Source organism: Mirounga angustirostris, unplaced genomic scaffold (assembly GCF_029215605.1).
Source record: "Mirounga angustirostris isolate CCGP_5_RB_7025 unplaced genomic scaffold, mMirAng1.0.hap1 SCAF_9, whole genome shotgun sequence".
In the NCBI taxonomy this organism is placed as follows: domain Eukaryota; kingdom Metazoa; phylum Chordata; class Mammalia; order Carnivora; family Phocidae; genus Mirounga; species Mirounga angustirostris.
The window spans coordinates 96032965-96056949 of record NW_026991717.1 but is presented as its reverse complement, the minus strand read 5'-3'; the positions used below and the strand labels follow the sequence as shown (position 1 = coordinate 96056949).

General features: G+C 39.5%; 3 protein-coding genes across 13 annotated transcripts in view; 1 reads left to right on the top strand and 2 right to left on the bottom strand.

Moving 5' to 3' along the window:
• NEMF (nuclear export mediator factor) overlaps positions 1–12557 on the top strand; it is a 54334-nt gene extending 41777 nt beyond the window's left edge. Inside the window, exons 27-33 of one of the 8 annotated variants that reach the window (XM_064571005.1) lie at positions 1571–1648; positions 2219–2416; positions 3704–3739; positions 4587–4687; positions 4782–4825; positions 4909–4988; positions 11360–12557. In XM_064571005.1, coding sequence (XP_064427075.1) covers positions 1571–1648; positions 2219–2416; positions 3704–3739; positions 4587–4687; positions 4782–4825; positions 4909–4988; positions 11360–11365 — 543 coding nt within the window. In that variant the 3' untranslated portion in view covers positions 11366–12557. The other 7 variants (XM_045900796.3, XM_045900795.3, XM_045900797.3 and 4 more) reach the window with 7 other exon arrangements.
• KLHDC2 (kelch domain containing 2) lies at positions 6532–17178 on the bottom strand. 3 transcript variants are annotated; one of them, XM_045900801.2, is made up of 14 exons: positions 16592–16730; positions 15306–15357; positions 14444–14523; positions 12610–12727; positions 10634–10749; positions 10237–10318; positions 9999–10082; positions 9386–9466; positions 9252–9310; positions 8734–8843; positions 8298–8370; positions 7221–7308; positions 7070–7122; positions 6532–6841 (listed from the first exon to the last, which is right to left on the bottom strand). In XM_045900801.2, exons 3-14 carry the CDS (start codon positions 14458–14460, stop codon positions 6718–6720), a joined length of 1005 nt encoding a protein of 334 aa, XP_045756757.1. In that variant the 5' UTR covers positions 14461–14523; positions 15306–15357; positions 16592–16730; the 3' UTR covers positions 6532–6717. The 3 variants fall into 3 exon arrangements, 2 of the variants coding, with proteins under 2 accessions (XP_045756757.1, XP_045756755.1); XR_010405165.1 differs by lacking the exon at positions 15306–15357 and having other exon boundaries at positions 7221–7693; positions 16592–17178; XM_045900799.3 differs by lacking the exon at positions 15306–15357 and having other exon boundaries at positions 16592–17110.
• Positions 17179–20963: 3785 nt separating this feature from the next.
• The window catches only part of KLHDC1 (kelch domain containing 1), a 50611-nt gene continuing 47589 nt past the window's right edge, over positions 20964–23985 (bottom strand). The window contains exon 11 of one of the 2 annotated variants that reach the window (XM_064571008.1): positions 20964–22596. In XM_064571008.1, the coding sequence (XP_064427078.1) occupies positions 22410–22596 (187 nt within the window). In that variant the 3' untranslated portion in view covers positions 20964–22409. The remainder of the gene's footprint in view (positions 22597–23985) is intronic. The other variant, XM_045900793.3, reaches the window with a different exon arrangement.

Below are 23985 nucleotides of genomic sequence, written 5' to 3'. Positions count from 1 at the left end.
GTGAGTCCTCTGTGGGCCATAAAGGAGTTGTGAGCTGCTGCTTACGTTTTTAAAGTTTAAGTGAAACAAAAGATGGAGGCAAAAAAAATAATCCTTTGCGACTTCCTTTTAATGAAAATTAAAAAGAGATAAGATTTAGGGAACATAGAGATCACTGTTCTATGTCCCTTTAAGATCATCTAGATAGAAGCTCTCATCTTATGTAGAAGAGGAATTAGAAGTATAGACTTTTAAGTGTCTGATTTATCAACCTTTTCTTTTATAGTTAGTTCTTTGTGCCCTGTTTAAAGAAATCTTCAAAAATTTATAAATTTGTTATTTGGGCCCCAGCTAAGATTAATAAGGACAGAAATCTCGGTGAGGCCTAGAGGTCTATAGTTTTAAAAATTACTAGGTAATTTGGATATGTAGCCCACATAAAACAATCACCAGTTAAGAAAATTCAGTCTTGGGGCGCCTGGTGGCTCAGTCGTTAAGCGTCTGCCTTCGGCTCAGGTCATGATCCCAGGGTCCTGCGATCGAGCCCTGCATCGGGCTCCGTGCTCAGCAGGAAGCCTGCTTCTCCCTCTCCCACTCCCCCTGCTTGTGTTCCCTCTCTCGCTGTGTCTCTCTCTGTCAAATAAATAAAATCTTAAAAAAAAAAAAAAATTCAGTCTTAAGAAAGCCTTTATCCAGCTTAGCTTTTGCTGCCTTGTTTCCTGTTCTTTCTCTATATGTAGATCCTGACTCCAACCAAATGCAAGGACTTGCTATTACTATACTATACTGTCCTGTCTTTTTCTTATGCTCCTGCTTTTCCTATAAAATTCACTTCTTTTAAGACCTTCAAGTTGTACTTTATTTCTTCCCCACATTTCTTGCTTAAGCTGAAAGAAATCTTTTTTTTTTTTTTAAGATTTTATTTATTTGACAGAGAGAGATACAGTGAGAGAGGGAACACAAGCAGGGGGAGTGGGAGAGGGAGAAGCAGGCTTCCCATAGAGCAGGGAGCCCGATGCGGGGCTCGATCCCAGGACCCTGGGATCATGACCTGAGCCGAAGGCAGACGCTTAACGACTGAGCCACCCAGGCGCCCTAAGCTGAAAGAAATCTGCCTCTGAATTACCTTAGAAATAATGTTTGCATTTAGAATATGTTGCATTAATTTCTCTTTACTCTTACATGTGTCTTCTTTTCCTACTAGATAGTAAATTCTTTGAGGCTGAGGACTGGTTTATCCATCATTTTAGCCTCCATATTGTTTATTATAATGGTACCTTCTCGGCATTTTTGACAGAATAAAAGCACCTTTTCTTCTTTTTTTTAAAGATTCTATTTATTTATTTGAGAGAGAGAGAATGAGAGAGAGCACATGAGAGGGGGGAGGGTCAGAGGGAGAAGCAGACTCCCCGTCGAGCAGGGAGCCCGATGCGGGACTCGATCCAGGGACTCCAGGATCATGACCTGAGCCGAAGGCAGTCGCTCAACCAACTGAGCCACCCAGGCGCCCAAAAGCACCTTTTCTTTACAAACATTTGTTCACATTTTTTAACTGCTGAATTTTTCCAACTAAAGTCTTTTGATTTTGTAGAGTAAAATGAAAAAAATGAAGGAAAAGTACAAAGACCAAGATGAGGAAGAACGTGAACTCATCATGAAATTGCTGGGGGTAAGTAACATCCAAAACCATTTTTTTTTTGTTTTTAGATTTTATTTATTTGACAGTGAGAGAGAGAGCGTGTGAGCATGTGTGTGCAAGCCAGGGGCGCAGCAAGCAGAGGGAGAGGGAGAGGCACAAGCAGACTTCCCGCTGAGCAGGGAGCCCGATGTGGGGCTCAATCCCAGGACCCTGGGATCATGACCTGAGCCGAAGGCAGACGCTTAACCGACTGAGCCACCCAGTCGCCCTCTTCTTTTGCTTTTTAAGGGGCATCCAGACCACTACCTATCCTATGCTAGGGTTCAATACATTTTGTTAAAATATTGACAATATTGAACATACATTATTTTTTTTAAGATTTTTTGTCAGCGTGCGCACACAAGCAGGGGGAACGGCAGGCAGAGGGAGAGGCAGGCTTCCCGCTGAGCAGGGAGCCCGATGCAGGACTTTATCCCAGACCCTGGGATCATGACCTGAGCTGAAGGCTTAACCGACTGAGCCACCCAGGTGCGGCCCCCCTTTTAAGATTTTTTTGTCAGAGATAGAGAGCTGACATTATTTTACCTCTATGAATTAAAGTCTGCAGGTTCAAACAAAGAAGAAAAAGGGAAGAAGGGGAAGAAAGGAAAAACAAAGGATGAACCTGTAAAGAAACAGCCCCAGAAACCTAGAGGTGGACCAAGGGCTTCAGACAGCATAAAGAAAGAAACTCCCTCCCTTGAGGTTGTAACTCATGAGTTACAAGACTTGGCCGTAGATGATCCACATGATGACAAGGTAGGGCTACCACGCATATGTATGTGGGCTTTCGCTTCATTTAAGGTCACTAACTTCCTCAGAGTTCCCAGGACACAAGGCTTACAGTAAGTGCTAAAACCAGGACAGGTGGTAAACTTATTCTTAATGGAAGGTCATCTTAGAAATACAACCTAAAAGACTAAATTTCCAGGATATGTGTAAAAATGGTCGTGTTCATGATAAAAAGTTTTTTTTACAAGCCTTTAGAAAATAATTTTATGGAGAGGCTTTATCTGATTCTAATGTGGGAACTTAGTTACAATAAGACAAATAATTCGGATTGTCTTGAAGATGAGTAGAAAGTAAATTTGCATTTCTCTAGATTTTTCTATAGGAATATATGCTGTTTATCTTACATAATGTTTACAGTGCTTGTGCAGCTCAAGTGCCAAGTGCCCTGGTTGAAAAACCAGCAAGAAGTGAACATAATTTATCCAGTTAAGATGGTTGCCTAATTATTCATCAGCTGAATACAAGCCCAGCTTTAAGTGTATCTTCTTGAAATCCTGAGCAAAGGATTTATTACTTTATAAAACTGGAAAAAATTTGGCTTCACTGGTATTTGTATTTAGGGCCTTAAAGCTTTGGTTAGAATCGTGAGCTCTGTTCAGTGTAGGTAATGCTTACAGGGATTCTCAATGTGTTACTGTTTTCTTTTTTCCCTGAACAATGTTACTGTTTTATAATGTGACAACCCATTTTGATCCTCAAATGTTTACACTGTTCTCATATCTGTAATTTATTCTATAAACCAGAGACTCATAAATATTGAGGTGTTATGAATTATACATAGAAAATCTATTTGGAGATAATCTAAGAAGAGCAAACAAAAGTAAGCTTACCTTAATATGTGAAAAATTTATCCTAGAACTATTGAACGGAGACTAAAAAATAAAAGTTCTGTTCACGAGGATTCTCCATTTTCCTTTGGCAAACATACCAAATTTGTCATTTTAAATTATTTTACATTGAAGATTGTCATTTTACATTTAATTTCACTGTTTTAGCATGCACTCCATGTGAAAGTTTTGTTTTTTTTTTTAACTTCAGAGAACAGTGCTTTTTCTCTTTGAATGGCATTGCTCTCTAAAATAGGAGATGCACAAATTAATTCAGAGTTTTGGGACACTGAAGAACACAGTCTTGGGGTCCATAACCTGTTGTTTAGATGTGAGTCTTATTACGTTGTTTTTTTTCTCCTCATAGTTTTTAATCATGTGAACTTTCAATTTAAGTTATAGCTGACTTTTAAAATTTTGTTTGGAGCAGGAAGAGCAAGATCTGGATCAACAGGGTAATGAGGTATGATTTTGTGTTGGGGTCCCTACTGTAACACTCTGACTACAGTCTAGTTCCCAAAATATTTGACATACAATGTCTAACTAATTAAAACTTCTAAGGCTAAGGCAAGATTGTAGGCTCTGGAGTCCAACATTCTGGGTTTGAATCCCAACTTTGCTACACGTAACTGCAACCTTGAAGCATTATTTTTTGTGCTTCTGTTTCCTCATCTGGAGAGTGGGGATGATTGGTCCCTACCAGGAGAGTGTTGTTTGGAGAATATACATAAAGCATTTTAGAAAAGTCCACGGCACATAGTAAACACTTCAGCACCAAGCATCTTGTCCAAGTTTTATTCATGTTGCTAAATAAATATGGCTTATCCTGTAGGCAGCCCACCAAAGGGCAACTCTGAGAAGCCCGTAAGATTTTTCCTTAAGAACAGGCAAAATGTCTGGGGTGGGCCAGGGTGGGGCCACTAGAAAATCCCCCTAGTCAAAAACTGCTAGTCCAGCTAAAGTATCAGTCCCATTTCCAGACAATGGATTTAAATCTGTTTGTGGTCATTATTATAAATCATTTTAATCCATAGTTTTCTGCAACAAATAACATCCAACAGGTTTTTTCTCCCTTAAATGTATTTACAAGTATTATTTTTGAAAATCATTGTTCTCATTTCTCATTATGCTATACAAAAATTTTAGTAGTAAAGAATATAAACACCATTGGTCTTAAACTCTTTGGAACTAGAAATAGAAAGCAAAGCTTAGGACTATAGGCCTATCAGAAAAAAATAAAAATATATTGAGATACTAGACTTTTTTTAGGACTGGTAAGAATTTTATAATTGTTTTTGTTTTCCTTTTAGGAAAATCTCTTTGACTCTTTGACTGGGCAGCCACATCCTGAAGATGTATTACTGTTTGCCATTCCAATATGTGCCCCTTACACCACCATGACAAACTATAAGTAAGTCATCTATAGTTAAAACTGCTGACACAATAGTGACTTATGAATGATTTTGTAATCTCTGTTCAGTAACACACGCAATTCCTTTTTAAAGATACAAAGTGAAACTTACTCCTGGAGTTCAGAAAAAGGGAAAAGGTATTTAAAAATTTTTTTTTGAATTATGATTTTGAACATTTCTTCATTGAACAGAAGTAGATTCTTCTATTTTCTATTTACAGCGGCAAAAACAGCCCTGAATAGTTTCATGCATTCCAAAGAAGCAACAGCAAGAGAAAAAGACTTGTTTCGCAGTGTAAAGGTAAAGTATTCCTCCTGAAGTCTGGAGATAGTGGTGTAGTTAAAAATGTTAGCAGTTACAATTTTTTACTGTCAGTTCTTTATTCAGTAGATGCAAGCTGCAGCTCTTGTTTTGGTAGAAAATGTCTTACTAGAAGCAGTGTAAAATAAGTAAAATCATTCCAGTTGAAAATTTTGGAAATGCCTTTCTTTTGACAGCAGAGGACACATAATTGTCATAAAAGAAACATGACCACCATATAGAATGTGAAGATATTCAGCAATTCTCTTTTTTTAGGACACGGATTTATCAAGAAACATTCCTGGCAAAGTCAAAGTGTCTGCACCCAATCTTCTGAATGTAAAAAGGAAATAGCTGAAATGAAATCCTAAAATATTTGAGAAGAGCCAATTTTATAGCCTTTTGGAAGTTCAGAGATGAAAACACCATGTAACCAGACTTCCGCATTTAAAAAATGAACTAAACATTGCCTTGCTATATTCGCCAAAAGGACTTGTTTTTTTTTTTTCCAGTTTTTTAGAGAGGAAACACTATGATAGGACTTCCTAAAATATTTGTGGACAGTTAAATGCTAATTGTATACATCTGTAGTTATTCTCCTACATTTTCTTAAAATTTGGGAGGTTAATACTAAGTTTTCATTTCATGTTGTAAAGAAGTCGAACAGTGAAGTGGCTCAGTTGCTTAGACTATTGACTTGGTAGTCTACCGTATATAACATCTAATATATCTATTACAGGTCAATCACAAGGGTTTTTTTTTGTTTTGTTTTTTTCTGTTGGCATGGTGAGGGTTGGGGGTGCTCAACATTTAGGTTTAAGTCTTGAAAACCTTCTGCCTTTACTTGTCAAAAAATATATTAGATCAGATTTAAAATACACATTATTCAGCCTAAGAAATAACACCTAGAAAAAATTGGTATTGATCATTTCCATGCATTTACACAACTTCACTTTTCATCCTGATTTCTTCCTTGTTTCTACCATTTTATTTTCTACCTCTAGTAATTATCAGCATGTTACAGAGTATCTTAAAGACCTATGATATCATAAGTGCACTTTTAGGCTTATCACTAGACTCCTGACCCAATTCATCCTCTTCTCTTAACAGAACGAGGAATTTTTTTTATGAGCTAAAACACTGTTACTTATTAAATGATTAGACGATAGCTACCTACAGTCAATAAGGCCACTTGCCCCGCCCCATACCAGAGCATTAATAAGGTCAAAGTACTGAATAGCTGTTGGTCCTTCCAAAATTTCTTTAACCAGCTTAGTCCTATTGAGAATATTTTTCCATTTGAAATTAATGTAAAAAAAAAAAAAACCTTTGTAATTATATGGCCTAGTGTTGTAAATACAACAGACTACTCTTGCCATTAAACCCTAAAATATTAATTTAAAAAAATAACCACCATTTTGATAGTAATAATAATTAGCATAATGTTTCTACATCTACAGCTATATATCCTGAAGTTACTAAAAAGGAAATATAATAACCATTCCTTGGGGTAAAAAGCCCAAGTATTAATGAAGACCGTTACTGGTGTTAAATACATTTATTGTAAACTTTAGACACAAAAATAGGTTCTCTAGGCCATTCACATGCACATTAAAACCAAAAAGCTGCAAACTACAACAATGCATATAATTATACAAATGACACCACTCTCTGATGTTTACAGAATTGCTGTCCATGCAAGGTGATCAGAGGCATTATCTATGAAGCCTTAAGATCCAGAAGTGTTGTTACTACCAAACCTCTGATTAATACTGTGAAGTAAGTGTTTCGGAAGGCAGTTCCACGAGTTGGCTAACATTTCTTTAAAGCAAATGACTGCTTCTAAGCTTAGCCTGAAAGTGGACAAGAGAAAAATAGTTTTGCTTTACTATTTGGAAGTACATTAATTTGAAGACTTATAAACACCGGCCCCCCCCCTCCCCAAAAAAACACTTTAAAGATTTTCATAGGAACTGGTTAGTTCTATCATTGAAGGCTTGTTATTGCCCTTAAGTTATCTATAAACCTGGTTTTTCAAGAGCATTAATTTAAAATGAAGTACCTAGTAAAAAGTTACTTACCTTACAAGAGATTTTGGTTGAACTGAAAATATAAGTATTTCATTACTGTGTGCCTGAAAAATAGATACAAAAAACACATTCAAAAGTAAGTATTCCACAGTAAGTTTCAGAAGTATTATGAAGTGTCCTTTAACTAGGGTAGTGTACTTACAGCTCTGTGATGGACAAGGAGGTTATTGGCGCACCCGCCAAACACAATGACTTCTCCTTCGTCGCTGGCACAAGCTGTATGCCATAATCTATATTTAAAACAGAAGCTTGAATTTGAAGCTACCCAAACACCAAACTGACAATTTATACTACAGAACAGAATGATGAAATAAAGAGATCTTTAGTACAGACCAGAAACATGTTGAGAAGGAATTTATCTTAAGTAGCAAACACTAGAAAAAAATCAATGTCTGTTTTATCTGGATGTTATCATTTTAGCTCTCTGGTCCAGTCCTAATTTATGCAGTGAGGGGTTTGAACTGAATGATCTGTTCTCTAGGTCTTTGTTAGCAATAAAAACCTTATGGGAGATGTGTGGTATATGCCCTCTTGATCTTCTTCTTTTCATGGCAGGGCCAGTCGACCTGGATGCTGAATCTGCCTGAGATACGCAAAGTATCAGGCCTGGTAATTCTATGGAAAGAATTTTTGTGCCATCAATGACGGCTTTGTGCATAAGTGTACTTAAGTTAGAGGCTTGGGGGGAAAATGCAGGCTGGCCTACTTAAATGTGATTTGAATACCAGTTGTGACTATATCATATCCTTTAGCAGTTTTTCTGACCGTTCTTTTTGGGGGGATTTGACTTAGTATTTGTTCTCTAGAGCTACTGCAAATCTGATAGAAAGTTCTTGATTTTTTTTTCCCTACATACATTCTTCTCTCCTTTCCAGTTACTTTTTTAAAATGGCAAACCTAGAAGCAGTTGAATTCACTTGAGAAAAGAGCTTGATTATAAATTTTAACTGCATCAATTTTATGATAAAAGCAGCAGCAAAAGTCAAAGTCCAGCTGTTTTTTTATGCACAGTGACAGAAAAGAAAGCATTTGATACTAGGATAACACTGGTTTTCTTTTCTTTCAAGAGGTACGATGTGAAACCTTAGTGAGTGCTAGGATTTTTATAGTAAAAATGAGGGATTTAATGCAGCCACAATTTACTCTCTCATTACCAGTCTTGTACATCTTTATGGACCTCAATTATTCAGTACAAGAATATTTTTTAAATAGTTCATACCTTGGTTTCTCAGTATAGGGATGATTAAACTGTATCCATTCATTTTTACTGATGCAGTAAGTCCAGGCATCACCTGATTGAAGCAAAGAAAAAATAGCCATGAAGTATATCATTTTGTCAATAGGACACTGATAAAGGGCAAAGCTTTAACAAGAAAGATAATAAATCAGATTGTGAGTACAAACAGGAAGTATATATCCTTTTTTTAGCCCTTCGTCTGTTAAAACCCTTCAGTGGGGCTTTTAAGTGTTTCACTGGACAGAATCGATGGATGTCCTAGTATAAAAACAATTACAGGTTTGTTATGGAATCAAAATAGCAAATCTTCCAGCCAACCCTATAGCCCTCTGATATACTAAAATAGACTGATTTTTTTCCCAGCTATTTATAGATCACATATGAATGATATGATTTCTTATATTTTTAAAAGACTTACTCAGCGGCTGTTTATCAGTGGTAAATCCTCCAAAAAGAAAGAGATGATCTGAAGAAACTGGTGTGAGTGAGTGCCAAGATCGGCCAACTGGGCATATGCCTTGTGGAATTCTGAAAACAGCAGCTAAGTTACAATATCTGTGTTTAAAAGCAGCTACTATTTAATACACAGAAATACTGAATAAGTTTTCTTTTAAAGTTTATATAGAATTATGAAAAAAAGAGACTTTAAATTTAAAAAACTTCTTGGTATTAATAGCTACATGCTTTAGAATTAACCATGTTCTTAGAAGGTAGAGCCAACCTCAGGCCTTTTCTTTTCAACAAACACTGGGCATACGCTGTTGTGCCAGGTACAGTTACGGAAACAGGAAATTTAAAAAAAAAATTCCTTTAAGGATCTAGTCATGTTTATTTAAATACTCAAGTTATAGAAAATTTAAGCAAGTACATTATATACTGATAACAGAATTTAAAAAATTAAATGTTTTAAAAATAATTATCTAAAGTGATACATACAATTCATTCCACTCCCATGTGTCCAGATTAAGATAGTGAAGATCATTCATTCTAGCATCCTGAAGAAGGACAATTAAGTAATTATCATTTTGAATGACTCAAAAGCAAGTCATTGAAACTCTTCCTACACTTACTCGGTATCTGCCTCCAAACACAAAGCCTTTGTTTCCAACAGTTGCACAGGCGTGGGCAGCACGAGGTGAAGGTGCTTTACCCTATAAAAGTCATAAAAGCAATTCTTTAAAACAAATACCAGAGTCTTCTCTGGGTATGTGATGAGGATATGCAAGACACCTGAGCTTTTAAGCGAAAGTGCAGATGTCTGTTCAACAGTAACACTAAAACTGCGGAGTGTAATTTTATATTTGAGATGTGTTACCGAATGCTCTAGTTAATAGAAACCTTGTCTTATTTTTATCTTTTGTAAAATAAAAGGTAGCACATTATAGGACACCTGTGTCAGACGAAAAGGAAATCTAATATTTGAGTAACTTAAACTATAATCTAGTGCTAGGTCATTTATTTAGTTACAAACAATACCACTTAACCTCTTAGATAATGGATGCTGGGTTAGTCTATATATTCACTAAACTTTTCTGAGGTATGGACTCCTTGGAGAAAAATGAAAGCAATGGACCTTCTCTCTCCAGAAAAAGAGGAATGAACTGTCCATTTTTACCACCTCCCAACTCCCTTTCTCCTCCAAGGAGCCTTGCTTTAATAATTCATTATTCTTCAGTAACTCACAGTAGTGATAGGCTGACTCCAGATAAATGTTTCAGTGTCTAAAATATGTACATGATCATTCCATCCTCTTGGGTGGCTTGAATTCTACAGAAAATGAATAAGAATCTGAGTTATTTTACAAATGTTTGCAAAATTATATAGCTTTGTCTGGTTTATGAATAAGGCAAAACAAGACTAGCAAATATGTATTATTTCAATATACCAAGAAGGCCACATACAAATACGAAACCTCACTTACCCAAAAAGATGTTTCATCAAATTCAAAAGTTCCCAATACTTTATCTTCAGGTAAATATCCATAACCTCCAAAAAATATTAACCTGTTTGATAAAAAACCAAAACACTAAAAATTCAAACATCCACTGGTTAGGAAGATACAAGAAGTTTTTCTTTTGTCATGCTACGAATTGAGAAGGCACACTTAAATATATAAAATACTTATTCACATAATAATGGCTACTATGGCTAATTATGCCTTCAGTGCTATGTTAAGCACTTTAATGTATGGATTCACTTAACCCTCATATGGGCCCTAGAAGGTACGTTCTAAGGTTAGAATGGTTATTGTCTAAAGATACTCGGATGGCAAACCACTTTGCACATAAACACTCAAACCTACGGGGCTGCTAACTCACTTGTTTTTATATACCCAGACACCAAGTTTGTCCTTTGATGATGGAGGAATTCCTTGGCAATCAATCCTTTCCCACTGTAATACTCTGTCAGTAGACCTTGAATCCAGCATGTAGAACTGTCAGAAGCAATGATTTCAGTTAGATTTGGTTATGTGCAAGGAATTCCACCTTGGCATTTAATTTGATTGTGATTTAACGATAATAGGAACGTCCTTTAATTCAGTTCTCCTAAAAGTGTGATTACAGACTGTTACTGGTCTGAATCTACATAAGGAACTTACGCCAGAATGTAAACTGCCTAAGTCACTAGGCACCCTGTTCAGCTCATTTTTTTCCCAATCGCCTCATTTTTTTGATGAAGGAATAGAAGTGTGTGGATTTTTATTCTGTGCCTTATTACAAAGGCACTTTGAGTCCTACTAATCTAATTTATGGGTAGAAAGATGGTATTACCAAAAAAATTCAACTCAGCAATTTCACCTTCAAATTGAATTTAACAAACACGTCTTAAGTGCCTACTTAGTTGTTTAAGATTTATCCTTAGCTGCTACAGTTAAGTACTGGTCTTTCTTTCGAAGGGTTCCCATCCAGGTACTTGAATAAATCTGATCATTTTATATATATCTTCTTACTTCTCTTAAGACTCCTAAGCTTCCTTCCGATCAAATTTAAAATACTCAACCCCCAGCCATTTGATACACTAACTACTCCCATTTTTCTGTCCAGCCCTAAAGCCACAGCTTCTTTCCCAAGCTGCGTCATGTTGTGTCGAAGTTCTCTTTCTCCGCCTAAGCCCCGAAAAACACATGGCTCTACTACACCCACAGCAGTGCCTTGCAAAATCTTTTAGGCACAGAACACTTTCTTCAAACAAAATCTTCAGCAAAGCCTAACTGAAGAGGAGCTACGCTTGTTAAGATGGGAGTCGGGACGGGTGGTCTGGAGCCTGCCCAACACCAGTATGCTCGTCCCCCAGGTGTCCCAAGGCCTGTGAAAGAAATCCCTAGAGCGCCTAGGAGTACAGTCTGAAACTCTGTCATCCACACTGAACCACTTGGCGTTCCCATAAATAAGACATACTTGTTTATACCTCTGCCTCTTGATATCTGTATCTTGGCTACCCCTTCCAATTATGATTCAATTCAACCCTCTTGGGTGAAGACTTTCCTTATTCTGTTCCTCCATCCTGCCAAACACAATGTCAAGGATTCTTTTTCAGATTTAACAATATTTAAATACTTAACAATATTTACTGAGCTATTATACTATGAGCTCTATGTATCTCCTTATATGCTACTGAAATCAGCTACTTCTTTTGTGTGTCCCTTTTAGAATGTGAGTTCCTAGGGGTGGGGACTGTATCTTTCATCTCTGTGTCTCCGGAGTCTAACCAAAGTGCTCACAAGGTGCTAAGTTGCTAAATAAATTTATGAGTCTCCCTAAATCATATGCACCTTTCTGACTGACATTTGTGTCTTACTGGCTTGAGACAACAACTGTTCTCTTGTTCCGATTTGGGAAAAAACACCGACAAAGTCTGAACAACCAGTATCTTATAGTGCCATATTATAGGAATGTTAGTATATAAAATGTTGTCAGTATTAATTTATCCTTATAGCTGAGTGGTGGTCTGCTAATTTTTACCCTGCCCCTCATGATTGCATCTTGTTTTCATTTGGCTTACTAATATTTATCTAACACCCCAGGGTTCTAAGAGACTAAGCAGCTGCAGAGAGCACAAAGCAAAACCACTTAGGAAATTACTGCACATAGGTTATCAACCAAAGTTGATTTTACCAAAGGCCTAGATGTAGACTGGTAGACAAAATACTAAAATAAAATGCACATTCATACCATTATCACATACGTGTATTTTTTAAATTGGGACAGGAGTAAGTATAGACTAACCTTAGAAATCTGAAGTTGTCTGAAAAAGAGTAAAATTGCTTTGAACCATAATCCTGAGAAACACTAACCTTATTTGTGTTGCCTCTTGAATGATGTCCCCCGAACAAGTAGAGCACCCTGTCTACACACACAGCACAGCTTCCTGACATGGAAGGAGGAACATCTCCTTCCGTGTTAATTTTTTTCCTGAGGGCAGAAAAAACAATGTAAATGTTTCACAAAAGGGAAGAAATGCAAAAGTTACTCACTTTTCTCCTATCCCCACAATAAAGGGAAAAAAATAAAATAGGCTGGCCAGCTAGATAACGCCTGGGGTCTCTTCTAGCTCTAAAATTAATCCAGGGAAGGAGTTCTTTGCTCCCCAGCCGCTCTCCAGGCAGTACTAGATGCTGCTGCACGGGCAGTGAGAATTCGGAAGCTTCCGTGTTGGGTAAGCCTAAGAGCACACCATTTTGTGTGGCTCAAACTAAACTGCTGCTCTTTATTGACATAACCAGTGGCTATTTCGTTTTTGGTTTCGAGTGAGCCAGGAACCCCAGAGGAAAACTTCATCCCTCTCCTGACAGATTAATTCAACAAGTGTGTTTTATTCAGTCACCTTTTAGCCATTCAAATGAATCTGATGATTCAGACCTTATGTAAAATTATAGGCAGTTAGTACTTACTGTAGGCCAAGCACTCCTGAGTGCTTTGCATGCCTTAAAACATTCTGATCTCAATCAAAAAGTCTAAGAAGTCCAAGATTCGGAATATTAATATGTTAAGGTCTTCTGCTCACTTTATCACTTTATGCTAAGCTTTAAGTTTTGGTAGGCTTATTTTTACAAATCCTGTATGGGGCTGAATGTTTTAAAAAATTTGTAGAATTCCCCTATTAAAAGGAATACTCTTAAAATTTCCAATTCCCAAAAAAAAAAAAAAAAGCAAACAGCTCAAATCAACACTGATTTGCTATGTACAGAAATAATGTTGACTTTTTAGTTGAAACCCTTAAATCAGGTGGGACCACTACTGTTCTAGTTCTGTGATCTAGAATGTGCAAAATACATAAAGGGCACAGACTTCTTACAAAGCAAACCATGGAGAAGACTACTTGATAAATCCCCAAACCTGGCTAACCCAGCATTTTCAGAACCATGTTAATTCTGCCAAGAACATACTCTTGAGTACCACTGTTAAGAGACTGGCAAAAGATCTTTTCAGAATATGCCCAGTTGTATGGAAGGCAAATTTAGGTTAGTGTTTTTTAACACTATTTTAAAGAGATCTGCATTGAAATTTTAATGTTAGAGCTCAGGAGAATACCATCTTTATTTCTAGCAGATACAATCTAGAAATCCTTTTCTCATTTACCATATAACAAGATAGAACATTTTGAAAAAATATATATAGAACTTTTACTATATTCCCATTCCAGGATCTGAAGCCTCTACTTCTTTAATATTACAAGGATACTTTATAGAGCCTTGAATAGAAGTGTCTTCAAAGGTCATCAAAGTACCAAATTACTGAACTACTGAAGAGTTGCTAAAATATCTAAGCTTAGCAGCTAAGCTGAACTAGCAGAACACTGTTTGTAGAACATAGTTTTGCATCTTCAATTAAAATATTTTTATTCTAATAGAATGAGCTTTACAGAGTTTTTTTCTTTTTTTAAGATTTTTATTTTAGAGAGAGAGTGGGGTGGGGGGTGGCAGGGAGAGGGAGAGAATCTTCAAGCAGATTCCATGCTGAACATGGAGCCCAACTTAGGGCCCGATCTCACGACCCTGAGATCATAACCTGAGCTGAAACCAAGAGTTGGACACTTAACTGACTGAGCCACCCAGACACCCCCAGGGTTTCTTTTTATTTGCAATCTTATTTGAGCTTTTTAGTCTCGCTCATAATATCCACAGTTACCATCTTCCAGTCTCCATGTTGTAGATCCATAGTTCTTCTCTAGGCAGATAAAAGTCATATAATCCTCTGACTTGGTTACTCTAAGAAGAATAAAAAAAATAGCAAATATAAAAAATAATTGGTATTCTAAAGAGGCAGTATTGTGTATTTTTTCATATCTACCTAGAGATACTAATGAGAGATGAGCAGTTAAAGAGGTCTTACAATTCAGTTCTAGCCACGGGCAATCCTCCCATGTGGACCCAGGATTCAAGGGAATTTGCAACTGCAATCGAGGCCCAACCTCCCCAACCTTTGAACCTCCCTGGCCACTTTTTGAACAATGTCAACAAACGGTGAACAATAGCAGTTCACGGAGAATGGGTGTCAGAGTTGAATCAGCTTGTATATTAAGTATTATACAGAAATAGAGGAGGTGGCCATGTAAATATTTTCTATTCCACCACTTATGAAGAGAAGGCTGGAAACAAGACAGCAGGCTGACCCGGAGTAGAGCAGCCTCGCCCGGAGAGAACGGACTACTGTGTAGGAAGCTAAGGTTTATTGCCTTCAAAACAATCTCCAAAGGCTTCTCGGGGTTCTAGCCAAAATACTGAGGACAGCCTGTCTTGGAACCACCCACTTACTCCACTGATCATGCCTCCCTCCTGCGAAGTCCTAGGCACCCAGGCCCTCAAAAACTCACCATCAAAAATCTCCCTGACAACCTTCCCCATCCCCACTCCCCAAAGTCAAGTCCCATTCCCTCAACGCTGCTGACTTTCACAAACAGAATTATGAATTAGTAGTTTAGACCAAAGTGTGACTAACAGGTTAACTTCTCCAATGGAATCATTTACATTTAATAAGCATCTCTACATACCTGCCCCTTCCTCCTACCAAGTACTCGCCTCTAAACATCTATTCATTGGACCCTGAGGAAAACGTTGCAGATTAATTAGGACTGGCGGAAAAAAAAAAAAAAAAAAAAAAAATGCTCTTGTGGTTAAACTAAATGAATTCATCGGGCAGCCACAGCAGTTTATTCCATCTGCCTTTTTGGACAGTCATCAGCTATAATCAGGTCAACTGTGCCAGAGGCCAAAATCTATTACCACAGTCAAAATAAGTCATCCCAAGACACAGGTGCAGTGGACCAGATTTCAAGCAAATGGGGGTGGGGAGATCAATTTTAAGACCAAAAGGGACTCAAAAGTATTTTTGGGAGGAATGGATCAGAGCCACCCCTGCAAATGCAATGAGCCAATTCTAGAATGTGGAGTGTTACTGGGAAGCTCTAATAAAAGGGCAGGAGAACTGGTGAACAAGGTTTCAGTAGGAAACTGGGGAGGATTCCGCAGCCAGAGGTAGCAAGAAATGCAACTGACTCTAAACTGGTAACGAATCACATTGCTTATGATTAGGGGTTAAAGAGCTGACTTGGTGGTTACAATTGTTGCTGTTGATTTTTCTGGTTACTGGTGGAGCCCTTTCCGTTAATTTTCTTAATAGGGGTTTCGTCTGAAAAACGTCAACCCTTTCTCAGCTGAAACCAAAAGGCAATCAGCCCTGCAATGTTCAAACAACAGGGTAACGGCCATCTGCACAGGTGTAGCTAGGACTCCTGAACGGGCGGGAAGGTTGAACAAGGCGATTCCTGCGGCCTCCGGCAATTCCAGGGAGTTTTCCTACACCTCGGTTACCCCGTAAGCGGGCAACGGATTCCGTGCGCCAAATGACCCCAGCTCCGGAGGGTCAAGTGCTCCCCTGCGGGCCCGATAAACGGTTAAGAGGGACATCACACGTCACCACTCTTACCCCCCCCCCTTTTAAAATAAAACACGTCTCGGAGTCTTGCGCCGCCCAACGCGCCCTCCCCCAAATAACGCTCCAACTTCCACCAGTGCCCAGGGCCGCCGGGGGCGCCGCGCGCGGGGGGACGGGGGGCGCGCGGGGTGGCGGGCTCTGCAAGCGGCGGGCTGGCGTGACAACAGCCCAGGCGCGTCCGGGCGGGTCGGGGGACTGGCGAGGAGCCCCCCGCTCGCGAGAAAATGCACCGACGGGCAGAGTAGCGTCGCGGGGGCGCCCCGGGGGCCGCTCTGGCCTGCCCGCCGACCCGCCCTCGGGGACCGGCCGAACGACGCCCGCCGCGGCCGGCCGCCCACTGACCTTGTAGCCGCCCCAGACGAACATGTGGCGCCCGTCGCCCACCGCTACGTGGCCGCTGCGCTCGGCCGGGCAGGCGAGCTCCATGGACTCGTAGCCCTCGTAGGCTGGCCCCGGCAAGTCGTCCGCCCGCAGATCCTCGTTGCCATCAGCCATCTTGAGGCTGCACTTCTGTTCACCAACAATCCTCACACCAGCGAGGGGGGAAGAGACAAAGGAAAAGGAAGAAATGCACGGCGGCGAGAGGCGAGCAGAAGGCGGCGGCGACAGGCACGGCGTGAAGGCCGCTCGCTGGCCGCCCGCTCGCCGCCCGCGCCCTCCCAGCCCTCCTCAGCGAGGACAGCCTCTCCGCCGCCTGGGCTGCGCCGCGGGGTCGCGGCCCGGGGGCGGCGGCGGAGGCGGCAGCACGGCCGAAAGGGGGTCCACTTGGGGCCAGGACTAGCTTCCAGCCTGCCCGCCCCGCCTCCAGCTCGCCTCTCGCCGCCGCCGGCTCTTGTTTACGCCGCGGCCAGAACCGCCTGTTCCGCTGACGCCGCCCGCCGGGCTCCGGAAGCGCGGCCGGGGCTCAGCGCCCCCAGCGCCGGGTCTTCCCGCCGCAGCCGCCGCCGCTCGCTGGCCCGCAGGCGGCCCGGGCCCCAAACTCGCTCCGAGCCTCCTTTCACTGCGGGCGCTGCAAGGATGCGAAGAATGGGAGCCACATTCTTGCAAAAAAAATTTTTTTTTTTTTTTTTTTTTTTTTTTTACCGAGAAGTCCTCCTCGTGCGATTGAGCAATGTTCTTAAAGGGTTCACAGCCCGAAAAGGGATAGTGACATTGCCCAATAAGTTTCTGGTCTCAGCCTCTCCAAGAGAGGAGTCCACGCGCTGTTTTCCTGTGGCCACGAGCCGTGGCGCCTGGCCCTCCCGCCTGCTGCCGGCCCGCCTGCTCGCGCGCGGGTGCGCTGGGGGCTCCCGGCTTCGCGCCACTCCGATGCCCGCAAAGCGGTTCCTGGCACCTCCGCTCGCTGAGCTCTTCTGGTTCAGCAGAGATCTTAGTGCAGAATCCTTCACCCAGTTTGGAAAATTGTACTGAAAAAGTACATCAGAAACCATCACCGCCCAGCCCTTAAGGGAGGATGGGAAATCCTGTTGACACACAGTTACTGTTTTGTCTTACGTTTTATATGATACATTTCAGTTAGGTCAAGAAAAGTCGGAATTACTGTAATCTAAACTTGAGTCCTCACCTGTAAAATAGGGTTGGACCAGAATACATCTTAAATCCCCAGTGTAATGGTGCCTCTTTACTTGGATGTGTTTGGTGAGAGGAGTCTGTTTTATTATCCTGTTTTTTTCCATCTTCACGCTGTGGCCACTACTTGGAAGGAATACTTTGAACAATAACAAAGGCTTTCCGGACTCAAATTTTCATAGCCTGAAACTCCTTCCCTAGTCACTGCCCGTATGTTTACAATTTATCAAAATCTGTAGGATGGGTGAAAGCAGTGCTTAGAGGGAAATTTATAGCAGTGACTGCATGTATTAGAAAAGCAAGACCTAGGAGCGCCTGGGTGGCTCAGTTATTAAGCGTCTGCCTTTGGCTCAGGTCATGATCCCAGGGTCCTGGGATTGAGCCTCGCATCGGGCTCCCTGCTCAGCGGGGAGCCTGCTTCTCTCCGTCTCTCACTGTGTCTCTGTCAAATAAATAAAATCTTAAAAAAAAAAAAAGATAGCAGAATATATTCCTAACTCATTCTGAGACCAGCATTTCCCTAATATTAAAAACAAAGACATCACAAGAAAAGAAAATGACAGGCCAATATTGGCCAATATTGAACATAGATGCAAAAATCCTCACCAAAATATTGGTAAATCAAATTCAAAAAATTAAAAAAGAACTATACACCATGATCAAGTAAGACTTACCCCAGTATGTAAGGCTGTTCAAAATTTAAAAAGCAGCTAATTTAATCCACCATATCAATAAGCTAATGAAAAATCAAATGATATCAATAGAAGCAGAAAAAATAACATCTATTCAGGATACAAACTCTTAGCAAGGGGTAGCTGAGTGGTTCAGTCGGTTGGGCGTCTGACTCTCGGTTTCAGCTCGGGTCATGGGTTCCGTGTTCTGTGTGGAGTCTGCTTGTCCCTCTCCCTCTACTCCACCCCCACTCATGCTCTCCTCTCTCTCTCAAATAAATAAAAGTAAAATCTTAAAAAAAATCTCAGCAAACTAGGAATAGAGAGGAACTTCCTCAACTTGATAAAGAACATCTACAAAAACCTACAGTTCACATCATACTTAGGGTGAGAAACTCAAAGCATTCCTACTAAGATCAGGAACAAGGAAAGGATGTCTCCTCTCACAACTACTTTCCAACATCATACTGGATTGTCCTCACTAGTAATTATCTACGTAGAAAATCCTAAAATAATTATTCTGGTACATCCAGACAATGGAATATTATTCAGTGCTGTTTTCAAGCCCTGAAAACATACAAACTTAAATGCTTATTGCTACTGAAATAAACCAACTTGGAAAGGCTACATACTGTATGATTCTAACTATATGACATATGGAAAAGGCAAAACTGTGGAGTAAAAAGATCAGTGGTTGCCAGGGGTTAGTGGGGAGGGAGAAATGAGTGAACAGAGCATAGCGGATTTTTAGGGCAGTGAAATGATTTTATATGCTACTATAATGGTAGATACATGTGTTACACATCTGTTTAAACCCGTTGAATATATACCACCACGAGTGAACCCTAATGTAAACTTTGGACTTCAGATGTGTCTTAGCTTGGCTGCTATAACAAAATACCACAGACTGGATGGTTTGAACAGCAGACATTGATTTCTCCCAGTTCTAGAGACTGGGAAGTCCAAGATCAAGGTGCTAGCAGATTTGATTCTGGGTGGGGGCTGGCTTGCTGATGGCTGCCTTCCCATTGCATCCTTACCTGGCAGGGAGCGAGCGAGTGAGCTCTGGTCTGTGCCTCTTCTTAGGACAATAATCCCATCATGGGCTCATCACCTCATGACCTCATCCAAACCTAATTACCTCCTGAAAACCCCACCTCCAAATACTACTACTTTGATTGAGCATCAGAGTTTCAATATATGAATTTGGGGGAACACAAACATTCAGTCTGTAACAGGGTGACAGAAAATGTTCTTGCTGTTCCACGTGCTGGACTGTGTGATAACCTCATCAAACCGGAAATTCCAATATAATCACATTAATCCGGGCACACACACACAAGGTGGGCAGGGAGCATTATATGTTTCTTAAAATTGCTTTTCTTTTGAAATGCTCTGATGTCAACAAATTTTAACTTGTCAGATAGTATATACTATCCTGAAAATTATTCTTAGTTTGTATTATTTCTCTCTCTCCCACACATACAATATAAATAAAGCATTACTTTGTGCCTAGACAGAAGGCACGAAGTTCTAAAGAATACTTTTACGCTTCTATTCAAAGGCTAATCATTTTTAAAGGTGTGTGTGCAAAGATACTATTTGGAAAAAAATGTATGTGTTATTGAGTATATCATACTAAAGATGATAATACGCAAAAGAATTCTTCCTGACAACAGGAAGAATATCCTAAGAATATCCATAATATATATGACTGGAAATCTTCTTCCTTGAGAACCAAATTGGAAACCTATTCTGTGAACCATCTGGACAAAAGACCATCAAGCCCTGTAGAGTCATTTTTCAAACAGGGAGCCTGTGAGGGGAGCTCAGAGCAGAAGCTGCGAGGTGTGGCTGTCTTGGGCTCCTCCACGCTGAGGAGATCAGCAGCACAAAAGGGATAGTAAACCATCAGCTGGTGAGAAGTGAGGAATTAAGACTGCTAAAGCGGGCTTTGCAGGCTCCCAGAATTTCTACAGCCACTACCAGCAGAGAAGCCAAGTCTGGTTTAAGCCAACTTTTGGAGCTTGAAGGTAAAGATCAGAATTTCCTGCCCCTCCTACTATGGGGCTCCTACCTCAGGACCGGTAAGTTCTCCAAGCAGCACAGTATATGAAGCCAAAAGTTTTGTGTGCCACAGATAAGAGATTTCTGTTGAAGCCTAAATGATACTGTATTTTGAGGGGGCTAATCCAACTTTTAACATTCTAAGTAAACCATTTCAAACCAGAAGTGCTTTTCTAAGAGGCTACAGAAGGCATCTGCAAAATCTAGAATTTAAATTCACATGATCCACATTTTAAACGATGTTCATTCCATTCACTGTCATCTATCACTGTCCAATAGGTTTTGATATTTTTCCCCTTAAAAATGCTGACAACAGAAGTTCATGTAATAATTACTTCTAAGATGTATATTACCTGTGAGATTCATTTTCTAAATCTGTTATTCAGCCTAAAAATAGTAAAAAAAAAAAAGAAAGAAAGAAAAAGAAAGAAAGAAAGAAAGAAAAGAAAACTTACACTGAAATATTGTTTGCACAATCAACTCTAATGAGTGGTTCACACTAACAAAACTAGGAAAATAGTAAATCTATATAGTTCGTATAATAAAATGTAAGCACAAAGTATTTCAATACATAAATAGAAGCTTTACACATCTAAAATACAGTATATATATATAAAATATATCTGTAAAATTTAATGAGCTACTATAATTATTATAAATTACATATCTATTTCAATATAGAAATATATTCTCTCTAACATTTTAAATTTTAGAGATAGCTTGAATGCTGATATTATGGAGAATAATTTCATATACTGAGCTTTTTAATAATTCATTGTTATTAGTAATTCAATGGAAGGGTATAAATGATAATATGAGTAATTTCTTAATTATGGTAAAAGTACCAGTTTAAGGAATATAAAGATAAATACAGTGTGCCGTTTCTGTAGGGCAGTTAATACTGACAATCAGTGGGAAGAGAACATATTTCCAATATCGTGGGTCTTGAGGACCAGCTCTGTAGAGTGGTGTGGGCCAAAGAGCAGGGTTTCTATACACATAAATTACTAGGTTACCATCCCATTTCATTACTTACAAAAACTACTTTAGGAGCATTCTTCCAAGGCAAAAATATATTTTAACGTGTCTGAAAAGTTAATACATCTACTGCTTCTCAATATTTCAAAGTCTGTATGGTTAAGTAAACCTCCACTTTAGACACTTTAAAATATGGTCTTTATATCTATACATTTGGACAAACTAACAACTTAGGGGTAATGGAAAGACAATTGAAGACATTTATTCCACTACTCAAATAAAGGTGAGGAAAAGTTATGATGATGCTTAACGAGAGACTTTGCTAGATAAGCACTGAAAGGCAGGAGGCCCATACTAAACACATACCAGTGTTTGCCCATTTTATCATTTGCCCAGCTGGATCAGTTATTCAAGGAGAAGGTTTTAAATAACTGGGTTATTTAATGAGAAGCTGTAGATAATTTCAAACTGGCTTGAGAAAATCCATTCTTTCCGAAAGCTGATGTATAGTGTTTTTATCTATTATTATGTTGGGGGATTTCTACAGTCCTTGAGTTAATCTCTCAGTCTCCTGAAATTCATATAAACTTCCCAGTAAAGAGTATACAGTGAGTTAAAAATATCTTACAATTGTACTTACTTTCAGAAAGTATATTTCTTCCTGCAGCTTACTAGGAAATTAGTTTACAATTATAAATACAAATTAATCTTCCATTAACATCTTATTCCCATATATTCCATGACATATAATCACTTTAACATAGCATTTTTGTTTCAAATTTTATCTTCTAAATAAAGCCTCCAATTTGGGGAGGGGGAATACACAGTCTGATTAAAATGTTTACACATATTAAATATATAGAGTATATAACAATTTAATTGCTAGTGATCCACTGATACTTATTTTCTGTTTCTTCTTTTTGGGCTCTTTGTTCTTCTCGGTGATTAGCTGCAGTCCAAAATGTTATTTTTTTGAGTACTTGCTGCAGAAGTTTAGGAGGTAATAAAGATATCTGACTTTCTAAAATTATGGCATTTTTGCCAATACAGTCAAGGCATGACCTGTAAATAAAACATAACAGAATTATCAGTTTTTGAACCTGAAGTTATAAAATATTTATACATAAGTATTCTTCATAAAAATCATTATAAAAATTTTACATGATAATGTATTTCCTCTGTAGTGTTTGGAACACGATAGGATACATGTTCTTCCCAGAGCACCACAGTAATTACACATTTTTATAGCATAGAGGCCATATCTGGCCAAAATCCAATGGAAACAGCAATTGCAACTTACCACGCACCACGCATAATGTTATTTAAGCAGAAAAGATTCAGACTTAATTTCAAAGCCGGTTAGTCTATAGCAGATCGTTTTTCATTTATCCTTCCGGTCCACTAACCACTTCATCTTCTCTGAGAACTATCTTTTTCTTCCATCACCCCAAGATGAAGTATCTGACATCCATGTTCATGCCACAGGACCCGGCCCCCCCCATGCCAGTGCTGTAACCCACCGCACTGGTACACCTGACTTGCCCCGACCCAGACAGCAGGTCTGGGCAGACGAATGAATGGAACAGCAATATAGAAAGAGCCCACGAGAGGCCACCTGAGCTCTTCCCCTTCCGGGGGCCCCGTGTTCACTTTGTCCCCTTTGATTCTCCTAGAGAGTGTGTCCTTCCAAATACAGTTCCCTTTTTATCTTAAGCTACGCTGAAGAGGATTTTGTATTTTAAAACCAAAAGAAACTTGACTGAGAACTATCAAGAAAGCATCTATTTCAACAAATAAACTTTAAATCAAAAGGTAAGTAAATCTTTTCAAAAAGTTTTAAAGATAGATTCATTTGATTCTGCTGTAGTTAACCTCAGTTGGCACTTTATAAGGACTTAACACTCTAGCCATTTATATCTTCTTCTATACTTTCATGAAGCCTTTTCTCTCTACTCTGTGAAAACTCTAAGTAAGGAGAGTGAAAATGTTCTACACAGATAGAGGAGAAGTACAAGCGAACAACATGAATCTTATGCCTGATGTAAACTTAACTCTGCTGCTCTGGTAACACAAGAGCTCCCGAAACCAGTCCGCATCCATGATGGGGGGAAGGGAAGAGTCAGATGAGGAGATGGACTCCGTCATTACTATTCATTCACTGATTCAACAAATATTTATTTGTGTACACTTAGGAGGAGGAAACCCAATTTTGAGAAAATCCCCATTTCAACTTTTAAAAAATAGATTTATTTGAAAGAGAGAGAGAGAGCACGAGGGGGAGAGGTAGGGGAAGGAGCAGAGAGAGGGAGAAGCAGGCTCCCTGCTGAGCAGGGAGCCCTGGGGGGGAGCAGGCTCGATCCCAGGACCCTGGAATCATGATCTGAGCAGAAGGCAGACGCTTAACCAACTGAGCCACCCAGGCGCCCCCCACTATTTCAACTTTCAAGGAGG

What these genes read in the sequence shown, in the direction of transcription:
- KLHDC2 (XM_045900799.3), bottom strand. Translation starts at nt 16,744, where the DNA reads ATGGCTGATGGCAACGAGGATCTGCGGGCGGACGACTTGCCGGGGCCA. An exon ending in TGTTTGGAGGCAGATACCGA is followed by an intron (nt 9,311 to 9,385) that starts GTAAGTGTAGGA and finishes GTCCTTCTTCAG; the next exon opens with GATGCTAGAATGAATGATCT. An exon ending in CACTGATAAACAGCCGCTGA is followed by an intron (nt 8,371 to 8,733) that starts GTAAGTCTTTTA and finishes TGCTTCAATCAG; the next exon opens with GTGATGCCTGGACTTACTGC.